This window comes from Chiloscyllium plagiosum, chromosome 31 (assembly GCF_004010195.1).
Source record: "Chiloscyllium plagiosum isolate BGI_BamShark_2017 chromosome 31, ASM401019v2, whole genome shotgun sequence".
Classification (NCBI taxonomy): domain Eukaryota; kingdom Metazoa; phylum Chordata; class Chondrichthyes; order Orectolobiformes; family Hemiscylliidae; genus Chiloscyllium; species Chiloscyllium plagiosum.
Window position 1 is genome coordinate 24,673,346 of NC_057740.1, and position 19,513 is coordinate 24,692,858.

Consider the following 19,513-nt stretch of genomic DNA (forward strand, 5'->3'; position numbering starts at 1 on the left):
CAATACTGACCCAAATTTTAAGTTCAACTACTGGCCCCATTCCACTGGCATCTCTTCAAAGGGAGAGAAGGGGTGGAGAGGTTGAAGGGATAGATTAAGCCTTGCGGCCTGAAACTATGATGGTCAAACATTTTTATTCACTCCAAACTAAGTACTTCAACAGTAAAAATACATTTTATTTAAGATGAATGCAACATGTCAACCAAAACTAAAACGTGTATGCAGTTAATTTCATGGTGAGCAATTTATTCGTTATAATCATAACATGCAAACTGAGATACAGTACAAGTGAAATTATCCAACCAACCACCACTGAACCTGAAGATTCTCCTGAGGCTGCAATGCTAGATAAGACAGAATTTCACCAATATACCTTCACAGATGAGACAAAAAACAAAAAACCCAAAACAGGAGAGCAAGATAAAAGCACAAGTTTATTCTTCATCAGATGAGTCTCTTTCAAATGTATACACCATGAAGAAAGCGTCTGGTCTTTTCGGGACGAGGGGATGTCCAGGTCTCACAATCTCAAAGCCAAGAAAGCTAAATGTGCGAAGCAGTGAAGCTGGAATTTAAAAACAAGAGTTAATACTTCCATGCAAGTAATAATTTCTTCAGCCTAACTTGTACTAAAGACAAAGCTGACAATATTTACCATTACTCAGCAAATGTTTGCATACAAAATAAACATGGAAATTCTTTAGTTGTACTCAAATATATCCCACTTCAGTGAATGATCCAGCTAGAAATAAATCACTGATTCAACTCAAACCTCCACTCTTTATGCCAGTCTTTATGAAAAAGTTGTGCTGTGGTAAAGGGCAATTTCCTTTAAAATGTACTAAACAAACACTTTTGAACAATCAGTCAAGACTGAAAATCAAATTTCTCTATTCCATAGAATCCAAAATTATAGTTTCATCTTAAACTTCAATATTAATCTCCTACATATGCCCCTAGACAATAAAACAGGAAGTAAAAATCTGTTTGTTACGTCTTGGTTTGCTCACAACTGTTCAGAAGCCCTCCCCCACTAATTTTGTTCATGTGGTCCTTGAGGGCTGTGGGGTGATAATTTCCATAAGCAGAAGTGAGTACAGCAAGCTGTTGACCACTATGCGCAGAACCTCATAGCAGCTGCACAGCTCAGGGAGGTCATTTCGGTTTAGTTTATGTGATGACACTGCTAGTCAAAGATGCTGGTCCATCTATATAAATTTTCAATGATGGAGAATATTCAAGAAAGCTTTATAATCTACCTCTACTATTCAATTTCTTTCTATTCTCACCACAATCTAATCTCAGTCAATGACTTTGGATCCCTTGTTACAATACATGAACTAAAAGCTATCTGCTCTGCAAGTTTTCAGAAAATTGCAGAAAACTGCAAACATTTCGTAAACTAGCTGAATGAAATAGTCACAGTTTAATCATTAATTAAACTGCAAAAGTTTCAAAATTAGAAACACTGAAGTTAGCTTTGAGCACAACATTCTAGGTCTTTACGTAGAAGGTGCTTTACAATGCCATGACTAATAGAGAGAATCCAGGCAATCTTAAGGATTTCTTCTACTCAAATGCAATTTTAAAAAGGCAAAGATGGTTAAAAGCATACACGAATTCTACTTAATCCAGCTCAGTCATTTCCTTTGAAGGCTGAATAAGGAAACTTTTAAAATCATAAGTTCAACACTCATGATGAGCAACTAGAGTGGGTGTATGACCCATTTCAGATGACAAGCCAGACACGATGCAGTCATCCAAGAGCAATGACACTGCATTACTGAGTTGAAGCTGTTGTGCCAAATTTGACAGTGGTCTTTTTGTCCAAATCAGAAGTCTACCAATAGGTCCATAATTTATTCAGATCAGTCCACCAAGAACTTTTTTTAAAAATATAATGAGTCTCAAATAAAAGCCACATTCTGGTTACTTTACATACAATTTATGCCCTAACCTTAATGTTCAAAATTGTTATATTCAATGAATACCTATCCTTCAGATGAAGATAGTTGACCGTTTGACATTTTAGAGTTAGAGTTTTAGGTAGTGAAAACAGACACCTGACGCACCCCAATTAGAGCACATTTTATTTTGTATTATTTGAAATGAAATTCTAATGTCCAAAATCTCTGTACTGAAGATTCTGCTTGAGCTCTCGCATTGTAGATTTTTTTTAAACAAGGTGTTACAGATTATCCTTTTAACCAATCACATTCCACGGCACATCAAATAGCCAAGCACAGTTTTCCATTTCTGCACACAATGGTGGGCAGAAGAACCACCACTAATTTCAATTTTGAACTTAAGTCACTGGAACTACTATTGCAAGACAATGCTAAGGAAGCTGCCAGACATCACTTGTATTGCTAATGCACCTTTCTCTTCATACTACAGGTGTTCTGCTATAATGCACATTTCATCAGTGCAATTGGCTATAACATGATTGATGAATTTAGGACGCTGCTCGGATAATAAATTTTCTACTGAACCAATATAGCAATTTCCTGTTAGTGATCTTATACAGTGAGATTTTCTAAAACAGCTTTCCATAATGTAATTTTCTACAACACGAGATTGGAAAAAAACAACTGTCACATTATAGCAGAATGACCTGTATGTACAACTATGGTCATTGACCAAGAAGAAAAGTTCTGCAATACAGTCTACAGATTGATGGAAAATGGCATACTGCAAGGAAGTAAGTGAGTGCAATTGTTTGTCTGGACATTTGGAATCATGGTCATGAGCTATCAATTCTAAAATTGCGCAGCTTCCCCTTGGACCAATAAGCTGGAACTAATCAGTGAAGACTGCAGATAAAATGGAAATGTAAGCTTCAAATCTGGAAAGTGCACTTGGATTTTTACAGCATCAGAAAGATGAGATTTTCAGCTAGTTCAACATTGTTGTGTCACTGAAACATTTGAATAAAAGAATATTTGTTCTCACAACAACCAACGGCTACCCCTTCTCCAAACAGCCCAAAAGTAAAGGCTTCCCAATCAAAGTTAAAACTTAATTTGGGAAGTGCAGTTGCAAAGGCTAATTACTAACTTCAGTATTTTATCTCAAGAAACTTTAGCCTGACAGTCAATTAAAGGTATCATCTGAATCAAAACGATTCAAGGGACATGATCACATAAATGTTAAAAGGATATTACTTCCTGTGGGAGAATACAGCACGAGGGGTCACGTTCAAAGATAAAAAGAATCTTTGGAATTCCTTTCCACAAAAGACTGGATGCAAAATCTAAATAATATTAAGGCAAAGGTAAACTGATTTTAGATTAGGGGTAGACGGGCATGTATAGTTGATGTTGAAATCAGATCAGACATGATCTTACTGAATGGTGGGGCACATCTGAAGGGCAAAGCGGTCTCCTCTTGTCACTTTTTCATGGATAAAATCTGAAGCAAAATTTCAACTCCATGTTAAGCTAACAATGGGAGGAGGATATAGGGAACTGTCTGGATTTCCAGCTAAGTGAATGAGAAACCCATGACAACACTAGAATAATGTTGCCATATTAGACAGACTGCTTACTTATGGGGCTAACTCAGAAATGGTTGCCATACGAAAATGCATATTAAGGACCACAGATGCTATCAACACTGTTCAATTACCTCGATCATCCCTGTTCTTGTGGAAGCAAATGAACACATGCTCAGCTTGAAGATGTTCTTCTGCAAATTCAAGCAGGATGGCAAAACTGGAAAAAAAAACCAGTAAAATGCTGGATTTATTCTTCAATAAAGAAACACCAACAGGAAAAGGTTTGAATTACTTTAACATTATATTAGTATTTACATTATATCAATAGTGCTTGAAAATACCCACTGGTTTTTAAGGGTAAAGCTGCCATTTTCCTACTGGATCATGGGGCTGCTCTCTCATTAAAGAGAACGGGAAGAGGCTTAACCTCAAGCAAGGGGAGAGAGCAAAGAGTTCTTCATGGTAGCCTTAGCAGTGCGGAAATTGAAGTCACACTGTTGGGATCATTCTGCATCATAAACCAGCTGTCTAGCCAACTAGCTAACTGACACCAGACCTGTGTGTAATCATGTCCTGTCTGAGACTAGAACCTCAACTCAAGGTAGAGGTTCCACTGAAATTTGTGGTAAGATAATCAGCATAAAACAAACTGAGTAACCAATGACGTAGCCTATTTTTAGCTCTAAGGAGTAATCAAACATACAGGTATTACTGGTTTATTATAATGATAACTGGCTAGTAAAAGTACCACTTAACACCCAATGCTTAACCATAGAATATTTGACCCAGCAAATACTAAACAGGAAAATTTCATACATGATCGATTTGCTGAGCTAATCATGTGCAGTACCACATACCTTTCTTTGCTTCCTTCTGGCAGGACTCCACCTGGGAGTTCAATGTACAGATTGTTGTTATTCAGTACTGCTCTCCAGTGAGCAATTCTTGCATCAGTAAGCTTGGACTGGAAGTGGAGAATTTTAGTCCTGCCATTTGCACTCAAATCTTCTGTTACACTCAGCCGATTATCCTGGGGAATACGATAAATATTTTATAACAATGTTTAAAGAGGTTGGATTGCTGGGAGCCATTACAATCATATGTAGATCAACTGTCAAATACACAAAAGCAGCACTCGCAGTCATCCTCTAATTAGCCTGCAGTCAAAGAACACATGGGGTGACCTTAGAGGTTTACAAAATTAAGAGGGGCATGGATAAGATAAATAGACAAAGTCTTTTCCCCAGGGTCAGGGAGTCCAGAACTAGAGGGCATAGGTTTAGGGTGAGAGGGGAAAGATAGAGATCTAAGGGGCAACTTTTTCACGCAGAGGGTGGTATGTGTATGGAATGAGCTGCCAAAGGATGTGGAGGAGGCTGGGACAATCGCAACATTTAAGAGGCATTTGGATGGGTATATGAATAGGATGGGTTTGGAGGGATATGGGCCGGGTGCTGGCAGGCGAGACTGGATTGGAATATCTGGTCGGCATGGACAGGTTGGACCGAAGAGTCTGTTTCCATGCTGTACATCTCTGACTCTGTTAAAAGGTACAAACTACCAGCATTCAAATTTCATATGCTTTCTTGGCAATTACAACTGATCTATTCCATCAACTTAAGCTACAAATACACCCAAGCCAAAAAGCTCAATTCCAATCTCAACCCATAAAAATCATCCCTTACTTTCAAACTTCTACTCGCATAGCAGCTTCCCTTAGTTAGATATACAGAATAGATGCTGCGCCTGGAGAAGAATTCAAAGTTTAGCTGTTAATTTTGCAGCTTAGTAGCTCAATACTTACTGAATACAGTATGTTAGCTGCAAGATTGTGATCCCTTTGACCATTCCCTCGCCCACCTGGGATCTTCAAGGGTGGGTGAGGGACATCAGGAACACCACAGAGGCCCCGGACCAGGGTTACGACAGCAACTGGATGACAGCCTGGGACTAAAATAAAACCGGGTTTAGTGCAATTTCGCCATCTGGATTCAAAAAAACAAAAACTAGAAATTCATGTTCCTGTAACAAACTATCTACACCAAATATCAATTCAGTCTGAACACAAAACAGCTCAACTACAACTAGTTACTAACAGTTTGATTTAGACAATCTTCCAATTTTCCTTTTTTTGCTTCAAGTTTAAGCACATTGCTGTTTTTTCTCAGCAAAGGGGAATGATGCATGGCATTAAGAGTCAGCATAAGTTTGAACACGTCAATCCAAAAGGAACAACCAATTTTTACACACCCAATTCTGTTGTATTAGAGTAAACAAAGGTGGCAGAAACAAAATCGTTGAGATTACAACAAACTGCTAAATTACTGTGCTGATATAGAGCTGAAATAACCAATTTGGCCTTGTAGATCAGCCAACTGTCTTAACATTTTATTTGGATAATTTTACCCAACTGCCTAAAAAAAAGCACTATTTTTAAAAAGTGGAAGAAAATATCAAGTTGGACATTAATGCCACTGCTCTTCTATCCTCCAATTTCTCCCAAATGGCACTGTAGTGGTGCAGAGGGGAATGTCGTGAAAAGTGTGGCTGTTGAGAGCCTGGTTGGCCTCCTGCGATCTGGCAGCAATGGGCAGGCGCTGAGAGAGAGAGAGAGAGAAAGTGCAAACTTCCTGTTGCATTCCCAGTCTCCAACCATCAGAGGCACCACGTCGACTCAGCAGAGTTACATCCTCCGGGGAATTTACCAACCTCTTATTTATCTGTCCACAGCTTGACGAGTGAGAGAGAGAAAAAAAAAATCAACCCTAGGCCCTGTTTCCCCCCTCTTAAAAAAACCCAGTCGCCATTTTACGAACCTTACACTTCGCGTCCACCCATTAACTTTGCTCCTTGATGATTAGAAATAACTAATCGAGATTATAGAATTTTCTTTGGAGGGGGGGGGGGTGGAGGTTGTGATAGGCTTTCGTTTCTGAAGAGGAAATGTCTAAGGATTTAAATTCATATAATAAGACACAGTAGGGGAAAAATTAAGAACTCCGTCGACGCAAGACCACTTTCTTAACCGCATTGTTGTGCGAAAATTTGGCTTATTACACCTGGTGTACAGAAATCGCGGGTATTTAATCTGGAGGAGAGATAAGAGTTTAAAGAAAAAGGGCGTGAAAGAAGGTGAAGCCAATCTCGCCTCGCGTTTGTCTTTTTTTGTTATTCGAAGCGGAGAAAACCCCCTACCTTTCGGTACTAGTATTACTACTAAACGTCATGGATGGCATTTTGTTTCCTTCTTTCTCTCTAGCAAAACAGTGACTATTCAAAATGCGCTGAAGGGAGGTCTTGACCATCCGGCCTTAAAGGGGTTTCCTCCACGGGACACCAGGTGAAAGGCTCGGCCGTGCCGGACACGCTGGTCTGGAAATTTTTTTGAAAAAAAAAGGAGAGAACGAACTACTGCCTCACACGCAGCGTCTGGCAGTCGGACCGACTATGACGCAGCAATCGGTGGGGCGGGGCTATTTATAGACGATGGCCGGGGAGGCCGCACCGCCTCATGGGAACAGGTCCTGAACGCCCCCGCCTCCCCTCCCCCAATCTCCAGTTTAACGGCTTTTTCCTTCACCTCCCCCTCCCCCACCAAAAAAAAATTCAAATCCAACGGACCGACTCTGCCGCAGGTTTTTGTTTAAAAATATTTCTAATTTTTTTCTAAAAAAAACCGCAGTCGTTCATCGTTGGGATTGCAGAGTGTCTATTTAAGTTTCAATTTTATTTTTAAAAATGTATACGGATATATTGTCTCAAACGTTAACTACTGCCGACAGTTTAAATTATTTTAAGTGTCGACGGAAGTGAAGTTTTATCGGAGTCTGCGGCGTTTGTTTTTGTAGTTTTCATGGGTTGGAGTGAAATGGTGGAAGGGAGGAAGAGGCAATGCGGGACTGGAGTTCCAGTGTGGTCGCCCTACTCTTAGATCTCTTATTTATTACCGACTGTCAGAAAATGGCTTCAGCCTCTAACTGTCCAAAGCATCAGGCTGGGTGCTTGCTGTTTTCATGAATTCAGTATTCCAGTGGGTGAACTCAGAGATTCACTCCGGTCAGTGTTTCTCCCTGTCTTGTAATCATTATTATCAACACCACCAAATGGACAAATTAATCCACCTTCAACTTACTTCATTTCAGGAAAAAAAATCACAGCAGTCCAAACAGAAATCTCGAGCTCCCTGCACCTTTTAACAAGGTCGTGGCTCATCTTCAAGCTCAACACCGTGCTCAATTTTCTGATGAAAGGTCACACACCTCAGGATTAAAGGTTACAGCACCTTAATTGAAATATTTAACTCAGACACTGCCAGAGCGCTGAATATTTCCAGGGTTTTCTGTTTGTTTCTGTCTGTTTGTAGCATCCTTTGTATTTTGCCTTTGTGCTCTTTTTCATGAATTTATGGAACTCAGTAAGTATACTTGATCATTTGTACTCAGGAAAGAGGACGTTTCATAGACTTCTGGATGAAAAAAATCTATCCTCACCTCAGTCCTAAATGGTGTGCAATTAAACTGAAATTGTGTCCTGAGTTCTAGATATCCACTCAGCCAGTGAAAACACCCTCTTCCCTGCTAATTACATATTCAAAAACATTTATTCAGTAAGTTTGAAATATTTCCATTCTTCCAGTAACTTGCCACTGTCAAGCTCAGTTTTATCCTCCATTCCAAAGGGACCAGACCATCTGTGATCCCAGTTCACTGGCGAGTATTTTGTCTCTACATCCAGAACTTAGTTGGAAAATATAATTTGTTGCACCTGATGTTGAGAAAGGCTTTGCATGACATCTCATGCAATTCTCACAAATTGTCACCATATCCCACATCATTCCAAGGTCTTGGGAAGATTTCATCCATAGAAAATATTGTATCACATCTGCATATTTCTGAGGTATAAACACATTGCGCAATACCAATTGTCATCTGCTTCTAGTGACCATCCCCTGCACGGATTTCCTTTGTACTCAATCTATTGGGGTACCTGTTTTATACTCAACAGCTTACCTGAAAAATATAATCAGCCAATACTTCAAAATCTATGAAAATGTTGCTAGCAGCCATTCAAGTAAGGAAAACGATACAAACCCATGTCTTCAACTGGATATCTTAACCTAACTATTCATTTGGAATAAATTGTAAGGAATAGCGAGGAATCTTTTTTTCCAAAGATGTAACTGACAACTCAGCACATTTCAGCTGTTTTTATTAAATCATTCAAATTCTGACCAAAAGAGTGAAACTCAGTATTATCAACAACAAGTACCCTACATTCAATCACTTCTATAAGAAGAAAAAAAATAATGAATTTATAAATTACTGAGGAAGATTGTAATTGCTACAGGCAAGAGAATTATTTTGGATCTCAAGGCAGAAAGATATAGTGTTGACATTTTATGTGTAATTACAGGTATTTGTCAAAAATTGTACCTGAATCAATACTGAATGTTAATTGTCCAACATGACTTAACAGGTTTACTGGTGACAGGTCTTGTGTGTGGTTGTAGTGTCCCTATAGGTGTGGATTCAACTGTTACTTACCCTGGAATTTTATCAAAACATGAGTGAACATGTTGGTTTGAAAAAATTTCTCGGATTAAAAGCTGCATTCTATGCTTTAAAGTCAAGAGTTTTCTGCTTCGGCTGTAACATTAGCTGAGTGAAGAGCTGACACGGATAGAGCGTTGTCAAAGTTATAGAGTCATAGAATATGGAAACAGACCTTTCAGTCAAACTTGTCTGCGCCAACCAAACATCCCAATCTGACCTAGTTCCATTTTCCAGCATTTGGCCCAAATTCCTCTGAACCGTTCCTATTCAAATACCTATCGAAATGCCTTTTAAATTTGTAATTGTACCCACCACCACCACTTCTGGCAGATCATTCCATACATACACCACCCTCTGTGTGAAAAAGTTACCCCTCAGGTCTTTTTAAATTTTTTCAGCTCTGATTTTAAAACTATGCCCTTTAGTTTTGGAATCCCCCAACCTAGGAAAAAGACCTTGGCTATTCACCCTATCATGCCACTCATGATTTTATAAATCTCTATAAGGTCAGCCCTCAGACTCTGACAAAAGCCCCAGTCTATTTATCCTCTCCCTGTAGCTCAAACCCTCAAGTCTTGCAACATTCTTGTAAATCTTTTCTCCATCCTCTCAGGTTTAATATTTTGCCTGTAGAAGGGTGACCAGACTTGTAGGAAGTATTCTAAGAGTGAGCTCACCAATTACATCTTAAAAATAATTGTTTTTATTAACCTGTTTTTCTAAACAAGTCATTCAAGGATGATAGTACACACCTGGAGTGGGTGGGACTTGAACCTGGGCCTTCCTGATCAGGAGCACAGAAGCTACCACTGCACCACATGACATCCGAACTTCCACACTTGAATATTCTGATCAATGAAAGCAAGGATGCCAAATACCTTCGCCATCACCCTGTCTACATGCTACTCCACTTTCAAGGAATCTGCATCCCAAGGTCTTTTTGTTTGACAATACTCCCCAGAACCCTACCATTAACTATAAAAGTCCTGCCTTGGTTTGCTTTACAAAAATGTAACATCGCACATGTACATTAAATTCCATCTGATCAAGGTCCCATCGTACTCTGTGATAATCTTCTTCACTGTCCACTATACCACCTATTTTGGTATCATCTGCAAACATATTGACTATACCTCCTATATTCGCATCCAAATCCTTTATATAAATGATGAAAATCATTGGACCCAACACAGATCCTTGTGGCACACCATTGGTCACAGGCCTCTAGTCTGAAAATCAACCTTCTAGCACCACCCTCTGTCTCCTACCTTCAAGCCAATTTTGGAACCAAGTTGAATGCTTTGCTGAAGTCCATATAGACAATGTCATATAGACAAAAATGTCAAGTTAACGAGACACGATTTCCCACACACAAAACCATGTTGACTATCTCTAATCAGTCCTTGCCTTTCTAAATATATGTAAATCCAGTCACTCAGAATCCCCTCCAACAATTTACACACCAATGACATAAGGCTCACCAATCTATAGTTCTTGGCTTCTCCTTACAGCCAGTCTTAAATATTGACACAACACTAACCAAGTGTCTTCTAGCACCTCACCGTGGCTGTCGATGTTACAAATATTTCGGCAAGGAAACCAGCAATCCCTTTCCTACCTGCCCATAAAGATCTGGGAAACACCTGATCAGGTCCCAGGGATTTAACTACCTTTATCATTTTTAAGACCTCCAGCATAGTTTCTTTAATATGAACACTTTTCAAGATAAGTTATTTATTTCCCCAAATTTCCTCACCTCTATGTGCTTTTCCAAAATAAATACTTCCGAAAAGCTAATTTTTATACCTATGGAAAATATTCCCATCACAACTTTTGCAATCAAACAAAGCAACTAACATTTCATTACAACCTAAAAACATCCAAGACTTTGAAGCAACTTCCAGAGACTGTTATCATTTATGTTACTCCATAACTATTTGTCATCACTTCTATACATCCTGTATATATTTTCATTGTGTAAGACAACAACGTTTGAAGTTGTTCGGACTTGCAATAACACGTTCTACTGTTTTTCAAAATACCATATTATAGCAATGATCTAAAATGTAAGGCCACTTAAATGGATCACCTATGTAGAAATACACCTGACAAATTTACTTTACCCAGTAGAAGCAGATGGTAATTGGTATTGCTTGATGTGTTTTATCTCTCAGAAATGTGCAGAGGTGATAGGATACTTTCTACCGGTGAAATCTGAATGATATGGGATATGGTGGCAGATTTCCTAAAATTGCATGAGATGTCATGTGAGGCCTTTCTCAACATTAAGAGCAAAAAGTGACTTAATCAGCTCACTTAGTTCCTTTACTGTTCAAAAATCTATCTTTGCCTTAAAAGTTACAATCCTTCAGAGGTCTGCATGGTGCTGGCATGCTGAGTGTGGCCATGCAACTGCACAGCTTTGAAGGAATATTAGTGATCAGTCAAGAGAGTGACTATGTTGCTGCACAGTACACACAACATCAATACAACACCCACAACATGTGTCAGCAACTCACACAACAAACACATCAAATGGCTGTGTCTCAAAGTTAAAAGTGAGTAGTACTCAGTTAAAAACAAAGAGGGCTGCTGTCAGTCAGAGTTGAGACAGGCTGGGGCGGTGGCCAGTACAGTTAGTCAAGATCAGTTCATGATCTGTCAAGGGATTTTGGTATGTTTAGATGTCCCAACGGGGCCATCTGGGTCAGGGGTTCCATTCATCTCCTGACTGGGGAGTGGACCACAGATTCAGTGGAGCCAATCAGGGGCTCAGCAGATTGTTAGTTGGGGAGATGTACAGAGTTTGGACAGGGGCCGAACAGTCAACATTTAGGGCTATATGTCCAGGTCAGTCAGTGTGGGGACCATAGGGAACAGAGTCCTGGGGACCATAGGAATGAATTTCATGGGTGGATATCTGGGTACCTGCTGCAGTAGGAAGTTGGGGTGACTCAATGCTGGGGACTCAAGGCAGCAACCTGGAATATGGAGAGTACAAGGACAGTGAAGTGGGGATATCGATATGTAAGTAGGATGAGCTGGTAGTATGTGGGATGTATAGTGATAGGCAGTTGCCACCATTGCGGCCTCATCAAGGGGATTGTGCTGCATGATGGTGAGCGTGATAAATTGTAGGGATGTGAAGGATAAGAATTGGAGTGATAGTTAAGGTTGTAGGTGGGAACATAATAGGGTTCAGTACATATGAGCTGTCCAGGAACTGCTAGATAAAAAGGAACATGGAGGGTTTGGAGGGAACCTGACGTCGAGGCTGAGTCTATTACTCACACTATTGAGCACAACTATGTTGTATTCTATGATCTGTCAAGTGCTAAATGCAACCTATAAATGAAATATGGCTGTGGTCATGCTCCTGGAGTAGTGAGGAATCTGTGTCTGTTTCCTGGCCAAAACTGTGTGCTTCATTTCTAAGTGACAGGAGGCTCTTCAACGGACAGTTGTATTAGTTTTGCATTTGCAATCATATGATAGTGCATGTGAAATACATGCAGTGGACAAGTAAACTGGTCATAAACAATGTTGACCATGTTATTGACCTTTGCAAATTGGAGAGACATTTCTGTGAAGCAGAAGTAATCACCAATTACCTTAAAATGCACACACCAAATGCAAGGGCCCTTCTGGGGTGCATAGAGTTATGGAACTGTTGCCATCTCAATAGAATCAAGTACAAGATTTTCTTATGCCTTCCATGAGTGATGTGGGATGAGAAGGAAAAGTATTCAGTACTGATGCATCATTTGCACTCTCCTATTATATCTTTACCTCAGGATTTGTAGTGTATTAATCATAATAAAGTTCAATATCAAATTGCCAACTATCATTCAAATAAAAGCAAAATACTGCAGAGCTGGAAATCTGAAATAAAAACAAAAAAACTCAGTAGGTCTGGCAACATCTGTGCAGAGAAATAGAGTTAATGTTTCAATTCCAGTATGATGCTTCCTCAGAACTGAGAGCTTGAAAGTGATGGTTTTTTACCATGTTCAAAGAGGGAGGAGAAGCGAGTGGAATAGATGGTGATGGTGCCAAAACCAAACTATGAAAAGTACCAATTCTGGTAAAGGATAGAGAGAGATGTAAAATAGATATAAATTATTTGTATCAAAGGGAGAAAATTGGTCCTTTCTGCTGAAAGCAAAGCCCAAACAGGGCATGAGTCATTCCTGATGAAGGGCTAATGCCCGACACGTCGACTGTCCTGAACCTCGGATGCTGCATAACCTGCTATGCTTTTTCCAGTACCATGCTTTTCGATGCTCCAACATCTGCAATCCTCTCCTTCTCCTAACAAGCCATGGCCTGTATGAAGGAACAGGTAGTAGTCAAACTGGACAGAGGTCAAGTTCTGAAGTTGTGGAACTTAATGTAGAGTTCTGAAGGCTAAAATGCCTAAAGGAAAACTGGGATGTTATTTTACCATCTTGCATCGAGCTTTGTTGGAACAGTGTAGCATCCCAGGATGAAAGGCATGGGAGCGAGATGGTTTGTTAAAATAGTGAGTAACTAGAATTATCAGGGTCACTGTTACAAAGCGGAGGTATTTCATAAAGTGGTCACTCAGTCTGTGTTTGGTCTTTCCTCAATGAGGAGGAAACGAGTGAAAACACAGGTTTTACGCCTTCTGCTAATGTTTGGGAAGATGCAATGGGTGTATGAGGAGTAGTGGAGGAGTCAAATAGGGTTTGGTAGAAAGATTCTGAGTGGAGGGGAGGGGAAGATAATTTGATGATGGTAAGTCTGGGACAATAGCGTGAGGAAATGGGCTAGGCTTCTTGGACAAGAAACTATAAAATTTGCCAAAAATTACACTTTGCCAAAACACCGTAAGGTTCAACCCTTTAGCTGAAGGGAGCTTTATTTATAATGGTTTACATTTTCTGCAATCATGCTTACAACTAGTTTTTATTTTCAGCTAGTTTCAATTTTTGTGCACACCCGAGGCTTAACAGCTGACTATGAATGATTAGTAATCTGACACATGAACAAATATTGAACAATTGAACACTATGTTGCTCAGTTAGGCTGGGTTCTGCAGTATGGCTGTAGATTTAGCTGATAAGTGGTCTGCTCTTGCATTCTGTTGACCAAGGGGAAATAAAGCCTAACATGTCTGGAAGTCAGTTAGGCTCCAAGGCACTCTCTCATAACAAACTGAGGAACTAGAAAATGTCTAAAATTCCTGGGGTTGTATGTGCCAGAGAATGTTTGATTATGAAATGTAAACATGTATTGTATATATAAAGAATAAGTACAGTGAGGCAAGTGTTGGCTCAGTGGTTAGCACTGCTGCCTCACATCACCAGGGGCCTGGGTTCAATTCCAGCCTTGGATGACTGTATGGAGTTTGCACATTCTCCCTGTGTTTTTGTGGTTTTCTGCTGGATGCTCCGGTTTCCTCCCACAGTTCAACTTTATGTGCAGGTTAGATGGATTGGCCCCTAGGGTCCAGGGATGTGCAGGCTAGGTGGATTAGCCATGGAAAATGCAGGATAACGGGGGTTATGTTTCTGGATAGGATGCTCTGAGGGTTGGTGTCAACTGAATGGGCTCTATTTGCAAGTAGGGTTTCTAAGATCCATGTATTATATTTAAATAAACTTCATGCTATGCTTTATTATATTTAATCTGTTATGTAATGTACACTTTGGATATAAAACAAGTGTATTTTTGGAATAACAAATCAGATAGGCATTAATTGTTATTTTAAGAATGCCCTCCACCAGCATCTGCTTGGTTTGTCTCTTTGTTATTGTAAATTGTGTTTCAATAGTGCTGAAAATATGTTGCTGGAAAAGCGCAGCAGGTCAGGCAGCATCCAAGGAACAGGAGAATCGACATTTCGGGCATAAGCCCTTCTTCAGGAATGAGGAAAGTGTGTCCAGCATCTGTAGTCCTCACTTTCTCCTCTGTATTTCAATAGTCCAAGGTTAAAACAGGAAACAATTCTCCCCTATTGTTCACTGCTTTTTAAAGATTGTTCAGTTGTGATATGTTTACATTTTCTATGCCAGCAGAGTCTGAAGAGGGAGACCTGAAGTATGATGGACACTTTTAAGACCTTTATATAAATAGATCATGTCTTCACATTCTGAATGGAATCACGCGATGAAAACAACTTGAAGTGTAAACAAATATTCAGGAGTAAATAATCTCTCTCAATTGATAAATGATTACTCCTCCATCTTGAACAACACTTGGAGAAAACAAGAAGCAAAGGCACAGAATGTACTGAGTGGGAGAATTCAATTTGCTGGCCAAGTCCTCTGTTACAATTTGGTTCATACTCACCTCTTTGCTAATTTTGGTGGAAAGGACGAAAATGCATTAAAGGGTTGATTATTTTTCATTCGTATTATCTAAGTCCAGAATTTTCACAGAACTGTTATGGTACAGAAGGATCCATTGTGCCTTCTCTAGTTCTGCAAATGAGTGTCATGACTTAGTGTCGTTTTGGTCTAAATGAATTAATTTGCAATAATTTTTGGAGCTTTACCAAATATACTATGAAGAGTATCCAAAATTTGCTATCTGGTTTCGATTGAAAAGAGAATCGAAATGGAAAATAGATTCAAAACCACATTATATAATGCTATTAATTGAATTATTTTAATTAGTCCCATGTCGTGATGGCTAGAATAACAGATTTTGACTCTGAGCTTCAGAAATTTCTGGAAAGATTTTGTAACGATTTCAGAATGAGCTCATCACATTAAGCCTAGAAGAGAGAAAAGAGAATTAAAATTAAAAAAAAGTAAAGTAACATCTAATGATTTTCTTATTGTGAACTGTTCCAAAGGATGATAGAATTCAAGATCTTAATGCCAATAATACATACTTCAATCCCAGGCCATTCCAAGTCCTACCCGTCAATTCTAGAGTTACTTTCATTAGTGACTGTGTTGTAGATGATTATCACACAGGATTGGCTGATATTTTGATTCTACCGGAGCTGGCACCTGTTGCTTCTCATCAGTCCCAGACTGAGACAGAGAAGAACGAGAGGGGCAGCTCGAGACCTCAGCACCACATAAAATCAGGACTTTTATATAGAACTGCCTTACTTCTGAAAGATATCAAGTGAGTCACTTTTGATGAAGTATTTATTTCACATTCACATATGAATTTAATAGTTAATCTTGTTCGTCCTTTTTCATTTTTATGGCCCCTGGGTTCTGTTGCTATTTCTGGACGAGTTGCGATATAAGAGTGGAGTCTGCAGATCTGGCGAATTATTGCTTCCTTAAAACAATTGTCAAATAGAAGAAGGCAATTAAAATAATGGAAATTTATTATTTTTGTGACTTTGAATAATTTTGTTGTATTTCACATGAGAATAACATTTTATATGTGTGCTTATGTGTATGTATGTGTGAAAAGAATGAGGACTGTAGCTAAGATAAACTTAGTCTTGGTCAGTATGATTATTTTAGCAAAATTAAATAATGAAAATAACTCTTTAAAATAAATCTCTCTATAGACTAAAAATATTCTTATTTTAAATATTTTCCCTTAAGCATTATTGTCAATTATTTAGTCAAACTAGAAAACAATAACCTCCATAAGAGTCTAAGGCCGTTCACTAGTGTTCTTAAGTTAGTAAAACGGTGTGTTGGTGAGGTGGTATCAATGTAGAAATCATATGGATTATGTAGATCAAATCATCCTATGAATGTGCTGTCCTTTTTAAAGCTAACCTGCTAGTGCATTCTTTTGCAGTCTTACTTGTTTCCTTCCTACTCTCCATTTATGATGAGGACATATGTATCTACATTTTTATCTGTTGTATGGTATGTTTTACATGTATGTTTTATTTGCCTTCTTTAATGTGAACTTAGTATTTCCATCTTTTGTATTTCTCTTTACTTTCCTTGGACGCTGTACTTCTATTCCCTTTCCTTCTTATTATCTAGTCATGCCTCCTTTCATGTCTCTCGTCTAAGGTACTTTACCAAATCTAAATCAATGGTGCAGCCTTTTACTTATAACGTTCTGTTCTTGTGCTGATGTCTCAAGTTTTACTCCATTTAGATAAGCCCACTTCCGTCTGTGTGTCTCCTCAAATTCCTAAGAGTCCTCCAAGGCACTCATCCCTACCTCCTCACATGCAAATATCCAAATGCTGTATCCTCTTCTTTCACCAACTTTCCCACATACCTCATCTCCTGGGGACTAATTTTGCCAAGCTCTAACCAGTTTTGCTTAACCCCGTCTACCAATTAGTCTCTACTTGGATTCTATTAGTCAGTAGAATCTTTTGCAATATGTTATTTTCCCGAGTTCTGCACCATTACTTGCACTTGGCCATCCATCGTTGTAATTCCTTCTTTGTCTTAGTCTCATGTTTGATCATGCTCCTGTGAAGCATTTAGGACCTTTTAGCAGATTGTGCCAACACTTATTAGAGCATATATTTGGGAAAATCCACATATCTGCAGTATCAACATGTTCATCTGAAGATTACAATGAAAACATTTATTTTAATTTGATACTATTTTATACTTTACACTGATTAAATGTTTCAGATACCATAGAATGCGATTTGATTTTCCTACCTATCCATATTTATTGAACAACTATTTCTTCAAAACACATTTACCAACAAAATTATTAAAAGTGCTACAAAATGCTGGTTGTTAAATGTTAACTGCTAATAGTGATATTAATGCTTCCAAAATGGCCTGGACAGAGTAGATGTTGGGAAGATGTTTCCATTGGTAGGAGAGGCTAGGTCCCAAGGGACCCTTAGAGTAAAGAGAAGACCTTTTAGAATGGAGATAAGGCAAAAACTTCTTCTGTCAGAGAATGGTGAATCTATGGAATTCATTGGCACAGAATGTTGTGAACGCCAAGTCATTGAGTATGCTTAAAACTGAGATAGACAGATTCTTGGATATCAAGGGGAGAAAACAGGAGAATGTGTTGGAGAAACCTAGCAGCCATGATTGAATGGTGGAGCAGACTCAGTGGGCTGAATGCCTAATTTCTAATCCTATGTCTTAAAGTCTTGAAATGTATTTTAAAATTTCATTCTATGAGCAACACTTCAAAACATATATCAATAAGTTCTAGTGGCTGGCTGGTTGATATACTTGCATACTTTACCAGAGAGAAGTGATATGTGGGATTATTTCCCGAAGTTCCACTTACAAGCTATGAATTCATGATCCTAACACTAGAAACAAGGTGAGTTCAAGCTCCAAGGAATTGATGAAATGTGAAAATCAGAGATTAGGAAGGCAATATTAATACCAGAAGTAATCTTAGATTAATTGTCATAGTGACCTTGTAGTTGCTATGTTCTTTATTTGTAATCAGTATTGCACTATGAAAACCCCAAAAAAGTTATGAATTTTTCCGTAATCCAATTAATAACCATTAAGCTATAAATCCTCAGCTGCAATGTTCGTTATGCAGTAACAATTATACTGTAAAATCTTTAACTGGAGTCAATAAAATACTGTTAATGACAAATTGAAATAACTATGTATATTTAGAAGGAATGTGGAACAACATAAACCAAGAGAGATGAGAGGAAAGGTCAATACAGGCGATAGTGTCCTATGTTGTAACAGTGATTACACTTCAAAAGTACTTCATTGGCTGCAAAACATTTTAGAATTCACTAAAAGGCATTATACGATTTCAATTTATTTCTTTTTGTGTTCATTTTGTTGGTATATGTGTTTTGAAGAAACAGTTGTTCAATAAATATAGATAGGTAGGAAAATCAAATAGCATTTTATGGTATCTGAAACATTTAATCAGTGTAAAGTATAAAATAGTATTAAATTAAAATGAATGTTTTCATTGTAATCTTCAGATGAACGTTTGATATTGCAGATATGTAGATTTTCCCAAATATGTGTTGTAATAAGTGTTGGCACAATCTACTGCAATCCGTAAATGAGCTCTAGATTAAAGTTGGTATAGAATTTATTCTTTTATAACAAACAGATGTGACCTCAAAATCCCTCAAGTGTTTATTCTGGGATTAAGGGTAATATCGGAGTTGCTAGAATTTAAAAATAAATGCAGTTTATTTTATTACTTTGCCAAATGATCAGTTAAATCAGAAACATGTGGTACAATAAACTGGTATAGCAGCGTCCTGTGTCACACAGATTGTTTTAAAAAGAGTTGCTTAAAGCAACTTTTGTAGTCATAGGTCAATATTAGAGATGAAATATGCAAGGGTGCTTTATACCAAAACCTGTAATCAGATTCATTTAAATAGTGGAAAGCCCTACGAACATGTTATTTGAATGTCATCTTGCTTAGGCGATAATATAGAGTACCACATGTAAGATAGTTTAAGACTGAAAAGGGTGAAAAACATATTTTGAATAGAATGAAAAGAATGGCATGGTGTTAAAGCACACCAGAACTCTGTGCTGTAGATAAGTTTGCAATAATAATTCTGTGGAGTGGCACAGTGGCT

The 19,513-nt window shown here is 38.4% G+C and overlaps 2 protein-coding genes across 3 annotated transcripts in view; one reads left to right on the top strand and one right to left on the bottom strand.

Annotated features, from left to right (window-relative positions):
• Positions 1-220: 220 nt before the first annotated feature.
• Positions 221-6,958, bottom strand: oaz1a (ornithine decarboxylase antizyme 1a). The gene is given in 6 exon segments (XM_043721182.1): positions 221-565; positions 3,628-3,713; positions 4,354-4,526; positions 5,301-5,387; positions 5,389-5,446; positions 6,692-6,958. Coding segments are annotated over 6 exon segments (645 nt in total). The 5' UTR covers positions 6,802-6,958; the 3' UTR covers positions 221-434.
• Positions 6,959-15,624: 8,666 nt separating this feature from the next.
• Positions 15,625-19,513, top strand: part of LOC122565325 — a 52,091-nt gene continuing 48,202 nt past the window's right edge. Inside the window, exon 1 of one of the 2 annotated variants that reach the window (XM_043721178.1) lies at positions 15,625-16,152. The gene's annotated coding sequence lies outside the window, so the exon portion shown is untranslated. The remainder of the gene's footprint in view (positions 16,153-19,513) is intronic. The other variant, XM_043721179.1, reaches the window with a different exon arrangement.